The sequence below is a fragment of the Euprymna scolopes genome, chromosome 13 (genome assembly GCF_053919585.1).
Source record: "Euprymna scolopes isolate OS-2025 chromosome 13, ASM5391958v1, whole genome shotgun sequence".
NCBI lineage: Eukaryota > Metazoa > Mollusca > Cephalopoda > Sepiida > Sepiolidae > Euprymna > Euprymna scolopes.
Genome location: NC_136494.1, coordinates 66,829,393 through 66,845,301, shown reverse-complemented (window position 1 = coordinate 66,845,301; position 15,909 = coordinate 66,829,393). Strand labels below are relative to the sequence as shown.

Below are 15,909 nucleotides of genomic sequence, written 5' to 3'. Positions count from 1 at the left end.
CGAAGTAAGGCGTATTAAAATTAATGGTATTCTGAGCACACCTGTAGAAATGCATACATATATACAGAGAGAAACATGAACATATTCTCACATGTGCATACTTATATATAGTAATTAGTAAGTAAGCGGAGGGATAGTTGAGTACCTGTACAGATAAATGTGTAAATGATAAAAGATAATTGAATGAATGAATGAATGAATGAATGAATAGGGGGTGTAGGACATAGTAGAGCATATATATATATATATATAAAAAATATGGCACAGGGGTATGGAAGGGAGGAGAGTATATTAGGAAATATATAGAAATGTAGAGATAAGTGGAATATGTAAAGAGATGGGATATTAGGAAGAAGAGGGAGGCATCCAATAAATAAGTAGGTGAATTGGTAAAATAATTAATTTACGAATATTCAGGAGGATTTTAGGCTATATTCCTAGCAAGTAGTGTAGGGAGTGTGGGTTCTAGATGCTTATATGGTTAATAGTTGGGTAGAATGATGGTCCTAGGAAGGTATAATTATAGAGTTTGGGGAGGGGTCTAGGGAAGTTTTATGAAGGTTAAATACTTTACTTACAGCTCTAGGTTGAGGTATTTGATTTTAACTACATTATAAAGTACATTATAAACTATTCCATGCCCGTACTTATATGGGGATATCTATATATTAAGATATATACATATATAAACACAATATTTTCCAACAAACTGGGGAAATTGTGTTGGGAATAGATGGGTAAATTTAACTAAAAAGAGCAATGGATGTAGATTACTAGGTAATTGTATGGTAGAAAGTTAAGTGGGGCTTAAAATGGTAGTATTCGGAGATATAGGTTATTTTGTTGGATTTAGTGAGGTAGGGTAGGGTATAGGGAGAATGGGGTAAGAGGGTCTAAGTGTAGATGTTATAGTAATTAGTTGTATGTGATACATGGTTACTGAGTGCATGCTTTGGCAGAGTAAAAAACGTTGTCTGAGGGATGTTTCAGAAAGGAGCACAATTGCTAAGGAGGTGGGATTTGTAATGCCGACTGTTTATGGTAGTTTCATGTTTCTTATTAGGTAATTAATGTCTATCTTTAAAATTGGAAATAAAAAGTTTTTTGTTTAGGCAAAGGACGCATGGAATTTAAAGATTTTTAAGTATTTCCCAAGTAATGGTTGGTATGCGGTTATTTTGGATTAGATGTGCATAGTGGGAAGTTAGTAAGGTTTTGTTAGGATGGTTGGGGTTCGTAAAGGAGTATTTATGTACTCTAAACTTGTCTTTAAAAGAGGTGCCGGCCAGGCCAATATAGTATTTTTGTCGATTGGGTTTTCTGTAGAGGCAATTATAGCTTTATATAGTACTTCTGTTAATATACATTGTTGATTAAGTGGGCATTCCGATTTGTTGGTGCAATTACAATTAGTATTGTTAATGTTGTTTGTATTTTTATCCTTGTTAAGTATCTTCCTATTATGTGTCTTGATTATTTTTTCCCAGTTATCAGTACAGCTGTAGCTAAGTTTAATTGTGTTTTTATTAAAGATTTTGTGTAGTGTGTGATTGGGTGGGAAGTGGGTGTTTATAAGTTGAAAAAATTTTTTGCCTAGTTTGGTTTTGATCATTATACTGAAAGAGGGGGGGGGATTAAACAAATGACTTTTCTATATCTATTTTTCTTGTTTAAAGTATTTGAATAATTAGGTTCAGTGTAATTAATGATGGGATTTGAGTATCCACTTTCCTTAAGAGCATTTTAATAGAATGGTTTATGTTTGTTGAATATTTCAGGTTTAGAGGAATTAGTGCTAAGTCTTTTTTTACAGATTTGGGCATATGTTTAATGATGTGCTTTGGGTGGTTTGATAATGGGTTAGGTATTATCTTTGGCATATGGTTCATATGAGTTATTCGAGAGGTTGAGAGTTATATCGAGAAAGTTGACTGTTTTTACATTATACTTAATATCTACTTTTAGGCCTATTCTATTCATTTCCTTAGTTAATGTTTTTTATTTTCTCACATTTAGGGCCATTTGAATCTCGACTATGATAAGGCTATCACCTCTATATAGTCCTATGTTTTTGTTATTTATATTTTTTGTGAGATTGTACAGAATAAGGAAACCAACTAGATCAGTTGCTTCTGCTATATATATATATATATATATATATATATATATATATATATATATATACACACACACCAAGTTAAAAGGTATTCAGGAGATAAAACCCATGAATTAAAACGAAGTTATTAAGAGTGCTCAATAAAAAGAGCAAAACATAATATTTTTATTTATATAGACAAATATTACATAGTTGCTACACTGAACATGCTAATGTTTCAGAACAATTGGTTTATTAAAATATCAAAGGCTCCTCGTCAGGCAATAGAATAAAGTTTATCTGCTATTCATAATAGCTTAAATGAAAAAAAAAAAAGAGAAAAATGTTTTTTTATTTAAAAATAAAATATTAAATCGCTAACTTGAAGTGAGAGAGGTGACATTAAAGTGACATTTTAGACTTAGAAAGAAGGAAAAGGAGAGTGACAGTCAAAAAGAAAGAAAAGGAAGTGACAGTCAAAAAGGGAGAAAGGAAAAAAGAAAAATGAAGGAAGAAGGATGTAAAGACAGGAGGAAGATCAGTGTATTTACATTACATTACTATAATGGATAGGGAGGGAGTGAAGACAATATGCCCAATAATGACACATTGAAGAAAGAAAGCGAGTTAAAATGAGTGGGTGGAAAAAGTGACAGGTTAGTAAAAAGGTGATTGTAGTTAAGCCCCCCCCCCCTGGAGGGGCATAGGCCATCTACAACTTTTTGTAGATGCTTTTGTAGCGAGGAGTTCTTTTTTACAGGGTGAGGGTGCTGGCCCCACGCCCAACCTTCCCAGAAGGTACATACAACACCTTGCCTTCCCAAATGGTCACCCATTTGGTACTGGCCAGGCTCAATGTTGTTTAACTTCAGTGATCTGGCGAGAACCGGTGTGTTAACGTGATTGTGCCATACAGTTAAGCTTCCACATCGATATTTATATACATGTCTCAAACCTAGCAGGACAAATGCACATATATATGCACATATGCATGTAAAAACCAAGATGGCTTTATGTAAAAGTACAAATTCTATGAACCCTTATCGACACACACATATATATATATTTATCACAATAAATTCAAAATTTTAAAATATAAATAAAAATATTATAAATATCATCTCATCTCCGTTATCTTTCGGGACGCTTCACCACCAAATCCACACGACTTCTCCAGTTCTCTTGATCTCGCATGACAGTTTGCAGGTCCCGAACACTTTCCAATCCTGTGTCCTGAAGCAGGTTGTCAATGTAGGCTATTCTTCTACTACAGTTTTGGTGTCCATCTGTTGGTATCCAGAGAACCAGCATGCTAGTTTGCTGGCTTCCTCTTTGCTGTGTCTCTTGCAGTGACTGGCTACTCTCATCCTTCTCTACTGTACTTTCAGTGATACTGGTGGCAGGTCACCATAAAGCTGTTAGTTTGCTGCATGGCTCTTCCATAATGTATTGAGGGCCATCCTGGGCATCTGTGTGTCGCAACCATCCAGTCTCTTCTTTAACGTATTTGTAAGAGTTCATGCCTCAGCACCAGAGAAAAACTCTTTCTACTGTGACAATTTTTCTGAGAGAGTGGATGACCATATCTTCCTCATCTTGTGACATGCACTCCGTGCCAGTGCTTTTCTCACTTCAAAATCTTTTTCAGTGCTCTATGACCATGCTCCAAGGTACTTGAAGTTTTCAACAACCTTGAGCAGAGTCCCATCGAGGGCTTTTACTACAATTGTCAACGTGATTGAAGGCTTACATGGTTCGTAAACATTTTTAACATAATTATTTCAATTGATGATTATAAATAGAGAAGTTTTTATACAGAAGACTTTGATTTGATCAAATGATATTTGTTCCAACAATGAAAAACGAAATTCGATTTTTCAGATAATTTGTATAATTTATTTTTTAATGTCATTGGACATTTTTTTTTTTTTAGCAGTTAAAACAGTTTGCAAGTAAATTGTGTTTGATATTGGACGAGTAAACCAACTAGTATATAAAATGATTAGTTAAATGAAAAGTGAGTTAGGGTCAACTTGATGAACCTAGGATGAGGATTACTAAACTGTGAGAATTAATAAAAACAGGTATATTACATCACTAAAAACCAGAGTGGGATAAAGAAGCTGACAGCTCACTTGAAAGTATGCAATGCATTAAAGTGAAAACTGAAATAGGCTGACAATATATGATTTAACAATAATCCTCGATCTTTCTTACTCCCCCCTCATCCCACTGGGCAAGGATTTGAAACAAAGATTAGATTTAATAAACCTTATCTGTCTTCCAGTTTTGATCAACTTAGTCAATTTGAAAGTGTAACTATGAAGCTTTGATATTAGGTAGCAAGCCCTGAATCTAGTAGAATCAAACAGGAGTACAAAAAAAAAAAAAAAAAAGGGTCGGAAAGTGGGGCTTAAAATAACCAGTGCTCCAGAGGAGTGCTCTGACCCTGCAAACAATGTTAGTGCAAACCTGTCGGCATTCCGAGCAGGGCATGTATCTGTGTGTGTGTGTGTATATATATATATATATATATATATATATATATATATATATATATATATATATACATACACACACACACTAGCAAAAGTACCCGTCGTTGACTGGGTTCAAAAACAGCCTACAGAAAATGGACTCTGGTTTATGAAAGTATGATAGGTTATGAAAAGGAAGGCTTGTAAAGAGATAGTTTCGAATTCAGGGGTATCAAAACCAAAGCAAAATATGATGAAAGTAAAAATAAAATAGATAAACCCTATAATTTATTATACCATACCTGTTCAAACTGAAACACTTATCACAATATTCTGTGGATCTATATAAAAAAAACCTTGTTAAACTTTATGACATATTTCCATTCTATGGAGGTCATGCGCAAAAGAACACCCCATAATTTTATTATACCATATTTCTTCAAACTGAAACATAATTATCAAAGTATACTTACACAGATAGATATGAAAAGTCTTTATTAAAGTTTGTGCCTATTTCCATTCTATGGAGGCCAGGTGCGAACGCAGACCCCACAATTTTATTATACCATCCCTATTTAAGTTAAAACATACTTATCAAAGTATTATTATGTACATCTGTATCAAAAACACTTGTAAACGTTTTTTTTTTTTTCATTTTTAAATTTTTTTATTTCCATACTTTGTGGACAAGGCGCGTACGCAGACCCCACAATTTTAATGAATCATCATTACGCCAGATACAACATACCCATTCCTGTGTCTCGATACATCTTCTATCATTATATGTGATCAGTTTTCTATGATAGTCAACCATATAGGAGCCTATTCATGACCAGACACACACATAGACGTTCAGCTTTATATTATAGATATTTTTTAAAACTCTTAAACAATTAAATTAAAAATGGTTTCTTTTTATACACACTCTACTAATATAATGATATTTTGTGACCAATGCCAATAAAGATAAACTCCAAAAATAAGTAAAAATATATATATATATATATATATATATATATTTTACACTATAAAAACAAATTTAGTCCAAAACGACTTTTTCATTATATTTAAAAAAAAAAGGGGGAGAGGGTGTAATATTGTTTTTGATTATAATGGATGTATGACTACCAACATTTGGACAATCTTATAACTACGGTTAGGACAATCAACCAATGAGAAACCTCTAACCTCATTATAAAAATACCGAATTTTGGATGAAAGAGTTCGCTGTCAGTCTCCCTCTTGAGATGACTGAACCACTGCTGATCAGGACTACCTCAATTCTTCGCTGCTATTTTTGTTCTAAGAATTATTCAACACTCGAGATCGTGACTGCATTGATTGTTCACCGATACCATTCAGAAATTCCTCTGGGACTATTTTATAAAAAACAATTTCTTCAGCAATGTTCTCTATTAGATATGCCATTGTTATATAGTGCTTAATTTGTAATATATTTCAATAAACACTGACAATTTATATATTGCGGACTATTATCCTCATCTTTCTTTGATGTTGTTTTACAATGTTTCGGCCAACTATTCCTCTGGCCTTTGTCAGGTGGTAACCATGATGGGATAGGAACTCTGAATCCCCTAACTGCATTTTCAGCAATTACTGCCATCCATAGTTGTCGTCTCACCACGTTTTGGCCAAGTAAACCTTTGGCTGGCTTTGGGTAGGATTGAAACCGCTATCTTCAGACAATTCTCACCTGGCACTGTAAAGATTCAACGTCTCTATCCACTGCACTACGGGCCTCGAAGGGTGATCAAGATTGGATTTTTTGGTCTTATAAATCCACGTTTATTTATTATCTAATCTTCCATGGTCGGGTCTATATCGAATGGTGTATATATATATATATATATATATATATATATATATAATTGGAATTTATTATTGAGACTCAGAGTTTCTATCCCATCGCGGTTACCACCTGATGAAGGTCAGAGGAATAGTTGGCCAAAACGTTGTGTAACAACATCTAAGAAAGAGGAGGAGAATAGTCCGCAATAAATAAATAATAATCATCTCAATAATGAATTCAAATTAAATAATATATAAACATTCATTTTTATTTATTTGCGGACTATAATCCTCATCGTTTAACGTTGTTGTTTGAAACAACGTTAAACGATGAGGATAGTGGTCTGCAAATAAATATACAAATTACTCATCTCAAAAAGAATTCCAATAATTAAATAATGTATACTGTTTGACTTCATTACTCGTTTCTTACAAAATAAAAAGGTAATCCCTCCTGAAACCTTACCAGTAACCCAAAGTCAAAGTGGCAATGCAATATTATTAAGTGTTCTTAATTTATTACTAAAATATTATTCTTATCAGGTTTACAAGAAAGTTCTTGTACTTTATAACTTTTAAATCCAACTCAAAAATTTATTGATGGAAATAAGCACCATCAGAATCAACACACTTTTGCCAACGCAAAACAAGCGTATTTATGTCAGTAACGTAAAAATCTTGCATTCTGGTGATAATGAAGTCACCGAAGGTGTTTTTGATATCGCCTAAGTTTTTTTAAGCATTTCTCATGCAAAAAGTTGTCGAGATGCTTGAAAAAGTGGTCATTGGTAGGTGAGAGGTCTGGAGAGTATGGCGGATGAGGCAGAGTTTCTTAGCCCAATTCATTCAACTTCTGCAGGGTTGGTTTAGCAACATGCGGTTGGGCATTGTCATGGAGAAGAATTGGACCTTTCCTGTTGATTTATCCTGGGTGTTGTTGTCGAAGTTTCTGATGCATTTCATCCATTTGTTGACAGTACTGCACCGCCGTAATGGTTTCACCTGCATTCAAAAAAACATCAAAGCATCAACCAGTCAGCATGACCTTCTTTTGGTGCAACTCTGGCTTCAGGGAGTGTCATGGGGCTTCGTTAGCATCTAACCACCGAGCTGACCATCACCAGTTGTATTAAAGAACCCACTGTTCATCACAAGTCACAACCTGGTCGAGAAATGGCCGTTCTTGTTGCGCAAAAGAAAGGAAGATGACACTTCTATAACCGTGTTTCTCTTAGGTGTTGTTCAATTCGTGAGGCACCCATTTATCAAGTGTTTTTGTTTTTGCAGTCTCTCTCAAGTGATTGGAAATCATATACATTATGTCTAATTCAGAAGAAAGTTCTCAAACAGTTGTGTTGATTAGCTTCGACTAAGACTCTTAATTGATCATTTTCAACATCTGCTGGCTGACCACTTTGCTCATCTTCAAGATTCTCGTTGCCGCCATGATATTTCTTGAACCACCATTGTGCTGTGCATTCAGTAGTGGTTCCTAGGCCAAGCGTCTTCGTTGATATCGCTTAGCTGGAATTGAAATAAGAAAATTGTGCGAATTTGCTCTTTTACCATACTGTGGTCAACATTCTGAAAAGACGACATAATTGTTTTAAAATGATTGTAATTTAAACGATTAGATAGAGTGAAAAACGCTCTTTAAAATGATATACAAAGTAAAGGTATTATGACGAAAACTTGTTTGAACATACATCATTTGAAATCAAAATTAAAAACTGTCAGAACTTTCTTATCGAAATGAATATAAGAAAAATGTAAAGCATTATATGCAGAATTCAGTATAGATGCCAGGATTCATCACTAAATTTTAAAGCCACAAAGGTTCGATCCTCAATAGAATCATACAAAAGACGAAAAAAAAAAGCATTTTATGCTTTCTTCCTAAACGGCATTAGCAGGTAAAGTAAATGGTGTGGCTTTTTCTTTCTTTTTTTTTTTTGCATAGGCATTCCCACTTATCAAGGCCTTGAGGCCACTCGAGGATAAGGGTTAAAGAGTATACAGTAGAAATTGGATAATATAGTAATCATTAGTAAAGGAAATTTGGTAAATTTGTTTACTTATATGTAACGGCTCATCAAAAACTTGTTTACGTTAGACTTTAAGACAACCATATTGTAGTCAGCCGGAAAGCAGGAAAACGGAAGACAATTCCACAGGCGTGCAGTTCTAATAAAGAAGCTTTGATCATGGAATCTACGTTTAGGTTTAGGTGCAGATAAAGAGTGGGGGAAATTATTGATAGTGATTTCTGCTAGACGGGTGTTTCTTGTGAAAGTTTGGCGAGGGGGGACCATAGATTGGAGCTCAGCCGAGCACTTGCCATGAAAATAACGATAAAGCACAGACAAACTTGCAACATCTCTTCTGTGAGAAAGAGGTTGCAGGGAAGAGAAAAGGACATCTCCTACAAGGCTACGAAGTCTATTTTGAACTCTATCAAGGCAGGATAAGTCCTTTCTAGCAGCTCCTGCCCAGATGTGACAACAGTACTCTATCCTTGGACGTACCTTTTTTCCAGCAGCTTTGGCAACGGATTTAATGTATGTGTTCCATTTAAGATCAGGAGTAAAGGTCAAGCCCAGAAGCTTGTCAAAACATGAGGCCTCCCCAAGATGAGAGCCATTCATTTCAATTGATACCAGATGAGGATCACAGCGTTGATGATGTAAAGATAAAAGCTTGGTTTTAGATGCATTAAAAGTAACCAGCCACTCCTTTCACCATTTTGGCAAGTTAGACCCGGTGTTGCTAGAGACAACAGGCTATAACCTTTTTCTCCTAATTTTGATTATTTCTTTAAAAAAAATTCTGATAACAGCGAGAAAATGGTAGAACTGTTTTGTCTGCAAAAAGAGGACATATTTTGCAGATATTGTGTGTTGAGCAAACGGAGACCCTAGATTAATGGGTGGAAACGACTTTAGAGTTGATGTTACAGTGAAAACAAAATGTCTGGGAATTATTAATATGCAGCATGGTTAGATGTGGAACCAATCCCGTCTTGTGGTGAGGCGACATGGGAACAATTGATTGGTCGGAGAATTTACCTCACCACTCACCGTCCTGCCTATAAAAAAAAAAGGTGTGGAGAGCGATTTTGGGGAGAGTTTTTGCCTGCTCCCATGGGGATTGTTAAGCTACCTTCTTCCCACTCTACCTCACTGTCATTCGAGCACACCACCAAATAATACAATAGCTCAATCTCTCTCTCTCTTTCAACAGGATTTTGTCGACTACTATAGCTTGTTGGTAGTACGCTGACAGTGGACTGAAAAAAAGAAAAAAAGGAAGAAAAAAAGACAGGTGCAACACGCACAGATAATACTGCAAAATTGGAGACATTTTCTTTGCATGAATATCTTTATTTTATTTTCTTGTACAAAGTACCATTTATTATTTCTTTATTTTTGCTGAATATATATGATCGATTCTGACTCTAGTGTTTTTTTTTTCAATTTGAAATGTGATTGATGTTTATTTCAGTGGGATTCTCCACAAATATAAAACATGTGGAAAATTGAGAGGAGCAACACGCGTATAACACTTAAATCCAGTTAGAGATGAATCCCAGATCTGATAATTTTTTTTCTTCTCTCGTTTGTGACCTATTTGCAACTTGTGAATGCGAATGAAAGGCGACTTTCTGAGTTTGTTTTCTTTTTGTGAACGATTTGAGTTTTGGAAACTCAGCAATCACAACGGTCATACGAACTCTATAACTGTCACATCTAACCTCTGACACAACTTAAAGTCGTGACGTGAATGAATTATAAGAATAAGTGGAGTAATAAAGGTAAAGGAGTAGTACTACCAGTAGGCCAGTGAACATGACAGCGTAATGTTACTTCCTGATCAACTTGTAGGTTTCCGGTGTTCAACTACGTGTTCACGCTAACAGGCATAAAAAATATGGCTGTGTTACGAATGTTCATGTATGTTCTTCTAATTTGGATAATCATCATCATGTATGTTCTTCCATTTGGATAATCATCATCATTATATTATTACGCTTATTGCTCCGTCCGTTATCATGCTGTGCATCCCTAAAAAAGGAAAGATTCCAAATACCTTGAAATATTAAAAAAAATTGGTGTCGCTGTTGAGGCAAAGCTAATAAAAATGATTTTTGTCTTTCTTAGCCTTTTGGCTAAGATCAAAGTGTAGTATCTGTTCTTTAGGTGCTACATTTCAATTTCTTTTCTCTCAGTGGAAGAGTAATCCTTTACAACTAAGACAATTTTTTCTCCACGTTAAAAAAACGACCCTGATGTATAAATCTGTCCCGTGGGGAGGCATTGTGAATAGGTACTATGTTTAATGTAACAAAGTTTTAATATTAAAAAAGTAACTGGAAAAAGTTATTTCTAATTTAATTATAAAATGCCCTGAAAATGTCCGTTCTGATTATTTTTTTGTTTACTTGCCTCCCCACACGAGCGGAATTGGACATGAGGTCGGTTAAAAATTCAAAAATTCAGGGGGAAACAAGCTCGCCAAAAGGGGCACTCTGGTCAATAACAAAAATAAAAATTGTATCACTAATGAAGGATTTCTCCATTTACCAAGACCAAAAAAAGGGGATTTAAGTCACTGGAATTCTGAAACTGATACACTACACTCAGAAATTCATGTTGAAGCAATGGTTGCCTAATCTCTAACCGTGTTAATGTTTTTATGTATTACTTTCGAAAAACTGCTGAAACAGTTTATGATTTAAACATTACTTTACTTCAAGTATATTTTAAGCCGTAGGTTACGGGATATGAAGTCAGTCCCGGAAATTGCTCAAACCGTTTACGATTTAAACATACTTTATTTCATGTAAATTTTTAACAGTGGGGTGGGGGATATTAAATCAATTCCGAAAATGGGTGAAACCGTTTACGCATTACTTTATTTAATGTATATTTTTAACATTGGGATGGGAAATATGAAGTCGGTTCCGGAAATGGCTGCAACCATTTACGTTTTGGACATTATGTAATGTATATTTTTAACAGTAGGATGGAAGATAAGTTGGTCCCGAAAATGGCTGAAAAAGTGTACGATTTATACATTACCTTATTTCATGTATATTTTCAACAGTGGGTTGGAGATTATAAGTCAGTTCCAGATATGGCTGAAACAGTTTACTATTTAGACATTACATTATTTCATGTATATTTTTAGCAGTGGGCTCGGGATATAAAGTTAGTCCTGGAAATGGCTGAAACAGTTTACGATTAAAACATTACTTTATTTAATGTATATTTTCAACAGTGGGGTGGCGGATATGAAGTCAGTCCGGGATTGAGCGAGATGTGCAAATATATACTATCAGAAAGCGTTGCCCAGTATTGAATAAGATAGGTGGAAAATATATAGTAGCAAAATACCCAGCGTTGCCCGGGATCGAATGAGATAGGTGAATGATATACATTAGCAGAATATGCGGCATCACCTGGGATTGAATAAGATAGGTGAAACATATATACTATGAGAATATCCAGAATTGATTGATTTATTTATAATGAAATAATCAGCCCAGGCAATATATCAAAGTTATTATTTAAGTAAGGGGGAGCGATATAGTGGGTTAAAGTTATGAAAATTATTGTTGAAATTAGTAACTTATCCAAGAATTATGAAAAATGATGAAATGTGAGTTACTTGTTGGTGTGTTTGTAATGATATAATAAGCCCAGACAATATATCAAATATATTATATAAGTAGGAGGGAGAGGCATAATGTGGCTTTTAAATTATAAAAATTATTGTCACAATTAGTAACATATCCAGGATTATGAACAAAGATTAAATGTGAGAGTTAATCGATTGTGTGTTTATAATAAAATAATCAGCCCAGGAAATATATCAAAGTAATTATCTTAGTAAGAGAGGGCGCTAAGGATGGTTTAAATTATGAAAAATAATTGTCGAAATTAGTAACATATCCAAGAATTATGAAAACTGTAATATGTTATTTAATGCATTAGTGTGTTTGCAATGAAATAATCAGACCAGACAATATATCAAAGTTATTATTTTAGTAAGCGGGGCGATGATGTGGGTTAAAATGATGAAAAATGATTGTCGACATTAGTAACATATCCAAGAATTATGAAAAATGACAAAATGTGATTAGTGTGTTTGAAATGAAATAATCATCCCAGATAATATATCAGAGTTATTATTTTAGTAGTGGGGGGGGGGTTGATAATGTAGGTTAAAAATATTAAAAATAACTGTCGAAATGAGTAACATATCCAAGAATTAAGAAAAATGAAGTGTGAGTTGATAGTTGTGTTTTTTATGAAATAATCAACCCAGACAATATATCAAAGTCATTTTTTAGTAAGAGAGGGCGATGAGATTGGTTTAAATTATAAAACATTATTGTCGAAATTAGTAACATATCCAAGAATTACGAAAAATGACGAAATGTGATTTAATTGATTGGTGTGTTTATAATAAAATAATCAGCCTAGATAATATATCAAAGTTATTATATAAGTAAAGGGGAAGGAGATAAGAAGGGCTGAAATTATGAAAAATTATTGCCGAAATTAGTAACATATCCAAGAATTATGAAAAAAATGATGAAATATTAGTTAATTTATTGGTGTGTTTGTAAGGAAATAATCAGCCTAGACAATATATCAAAGTTATTATTTAGTAAAGATCTGAGATGGAGGTTGCACGGTAGAGAAAAGGACATCTCCTACAAGGCTACAAAGTCTATATTGAACTCTATCAAGGCAAGACAAGTCCTTTCTAGCAGTTCCCGCCCAGATGTGGCAACAGTATTCCATCCTTGGACATACCTGGCTCTTATATAGATAGAGAATTGCATCAGCAGTGGGATATCTACTGGATCGATAGAAAGATCCCAACATTTTTCCAGCGGCCTTGGCAACAGATTTGATGATATATTTTATATTGAATAAAGTTCAGTTTCAGTATTAATCGAACTGTTCCTTTTTCTTTTTAAAAATGTTTTATTGCTCTTTTGCAGATGACCCTCATATAATACTGCCAGTCTGACAAATCTTACCTACATTGCCTGCAGGCATTTTTCAGTTAACAGGCCTTCTTACTCACGGTGGCCGTGGTAGTACCCATCCATATATCTTGGTCTAATAACCAATATAAAGGGAGCCGTGGAATTACCCTCGACTACAGTCGATTCATTTAATTAATATTTTATTAATGTTAAAATTATTTGCTACTTACCCAACCAGGCCAGTGTTAAATACAACTTCTCCTGCAGAAGAGCCTTCAAAGCCGAATGAATAACCTTGGAAATGACTGCCATCTTTCAAAACTAAATGGGCTTTTCGATGCTGAAACAAATTAATAGTGAGAAAAAAAAAAATTAAATATTCATTACTAAGGAAACAACAAAAAAACCAAGAGGAAAACGCACACAGAAAAAAGGAACAATGTTTACAGTAATACCTTTAACTTATGTACATGCATCAGGGTTTCTGGATAAATTATTGGATCGGGAGATCCGTTTTAAAAAAAGGAAGGTAGTTGATAACCCACTACGAACATGAAATTATTATTTTATTATATTAAATGTTAAATTAATGTTTGTAGTATGTTATCACGTTCTATCCTCCTTTTTAATAAGGTCCTGGATATGACCTTAAACTATATCCAATGGTGAGACCCCAGCTTGCGGGCTTTGGGGAGTGTGGAGCCACCCCTTAATTGCCATTGTTCCCAGGTCCACTCCGACCCGGAGTGGTAGTACCTGTTAGGGTTCTAACTATGGATTAAATAAAAACTGACTTGAAAATATATATATATATATATATATATATATATATATATATATATATCCTATTAAAATATTTTTCTTCAAAATCATTGGATTTGGCATTGAATAACCTAAGAAGGGTTGATATGCCGTAAAACAAAAACCAACCTTTTTAATAAATAGGATCTCCTGATCACTGAAGACGCAATGTAAAAAAAAAAAAAATGATATTGTTTTCAGGCCGTACGTGAAACTAAAATATACCTTCTTTGTCTTCTGGCTAACATCCAAGAGTAGTATCTGTTCTGTCTAAAGATAGTATAATGATATCGCGAGTTTCCATTCGCACCAGGTGTCTATACAATGGAAATATGACAGACTTCCATAAGGATATTGAAGATAAACGGTAATAACCAGATATATTCTGACATTACATTAACCAGATTATTTACTTCAATAATATTGCGGAGTCTCCATTCACGCTAAATGTCCACAGAATGCTCAGCAAGAATGTATTACATATGAAAGATGCCACTGTGGAATTTCCACAGGTCCTGCTAGTTTCTTTTATTGTCCAAACCATTTAAAATAAAAATACAATTTCTTTTCAAGCATACCAAATCTTTTTCAGGTTCTTATTTACTTGCCTCCCCACAAGGACAGAGTAAGACGAGATTGATTTTTAATGTGGAAAAAATCCAGCTCCCTAAAATGAGGCAATCTGGGTTGAAACAATAAAAATTGCCTCTGTCTAAAAGGAAAGACTTCATCAACAGAGGACAGAAAAGACTAGATGCAGCATCAGAGCAGATACTACACTTTACTCCTAATCAAATGGTCAAACATTTTTTCCATTTTATTTCATACCAAATTCATCCATTTTGGTAAAGCAGCAAGTTTTTAATATCTAAATATTTATTTTTTTTTATTTAGACTATTATTTTCATCGTGGTTGGGTTTTTTTTTGGGGGGGGGGGTTCACAACGTTTCAGCCGATGTAACCTCCGGCCATCCTCAGGTGCATTCATACTGATGTTATTTGGTGAACAGTGAAAAAAAAATGTTTGGTTTATTTGCTTTCCCAATGAACACAGCTGTTAAAAATTTTAAACGGAAATAGAGCCAATTTTTTTTTTTTTTTTTTTTTTTTTTTTTTTATAAATAAATTCGGGTCTATTCCGCTTTTTTTGATATGATGAATGTATAGTTTTGAGATGAGGATTTGTAATTATTTCATTTTTTTTTTTTTTTCACCAACATCTAGTGTCAATGCACCCGTAGATGGCCGGAGGTTATATCGGCTGAAACGTTGTGAAAAAATAAATAAATAACCAAGATGAGAATAATAGTCCAAATAAAACAAAAAATAATCATCAATCCTCACCTCAAAAATATACATTCATCATATCGAAATATTTATTTATAGAGTTTGTTTTAACGAATTAGTCATCATATTAGCATTATATTCAGTTTACCTTCCGTTTTACATGCTGGCATGTGTTGGACAGCTTTAAGAAATTAACTCCCAAACTAACCTATTTATGACCAGGTTTTTATTTCTCTATCAAGTCCATTTTTATCATTTCCTCCCATGTCTTCCTCGGCCATCTCTGAACTAGACCTGCAATCTTAACTGCCTTACATCTACCCAAGGACATTTATCCATTCCTTTAACACAACTAACAGCGTCTTCTCTTCTACACACATCTCCTTATACTATCCAGCTATATGCAGAACAAGAAGCAGAGTAAAAAGTGAACATTAGG

The 15,909-nt window shown here is 34.2% G+C and overlaps 1 protein-coding gene and 1 pseudogene across 1 annotated transcript in view; one reads left to right on the top strand and one right to left on the bottom strand.

The window, feature by feature from the left end:
• The window catches only part of LOC145292057 (carbamoyl-phosphate synthase [ammonia], mitochondrial-like), a 165,484-nt gene that overhangs the window by 133,878 nt on the left and 15,697 nt on the right, over positions 1 to 15,909 (bottom strand). The window contains exon 2 of the mRNA XM_080138102.1: positions 13,612 to 13,721. Coding sequence (XP_079994228.1) covers positions 13,612 to 13,721 — 110 coding nt within the window. The remainder of the gene's footprint in view (positions 1 to 13,611; positions 13,722 to 15,909) is intronic.
• Positions 10,526 to 10,673, top strand: LOC145292480 (U2 spliceosomal RNA; annotated as a pseudogene).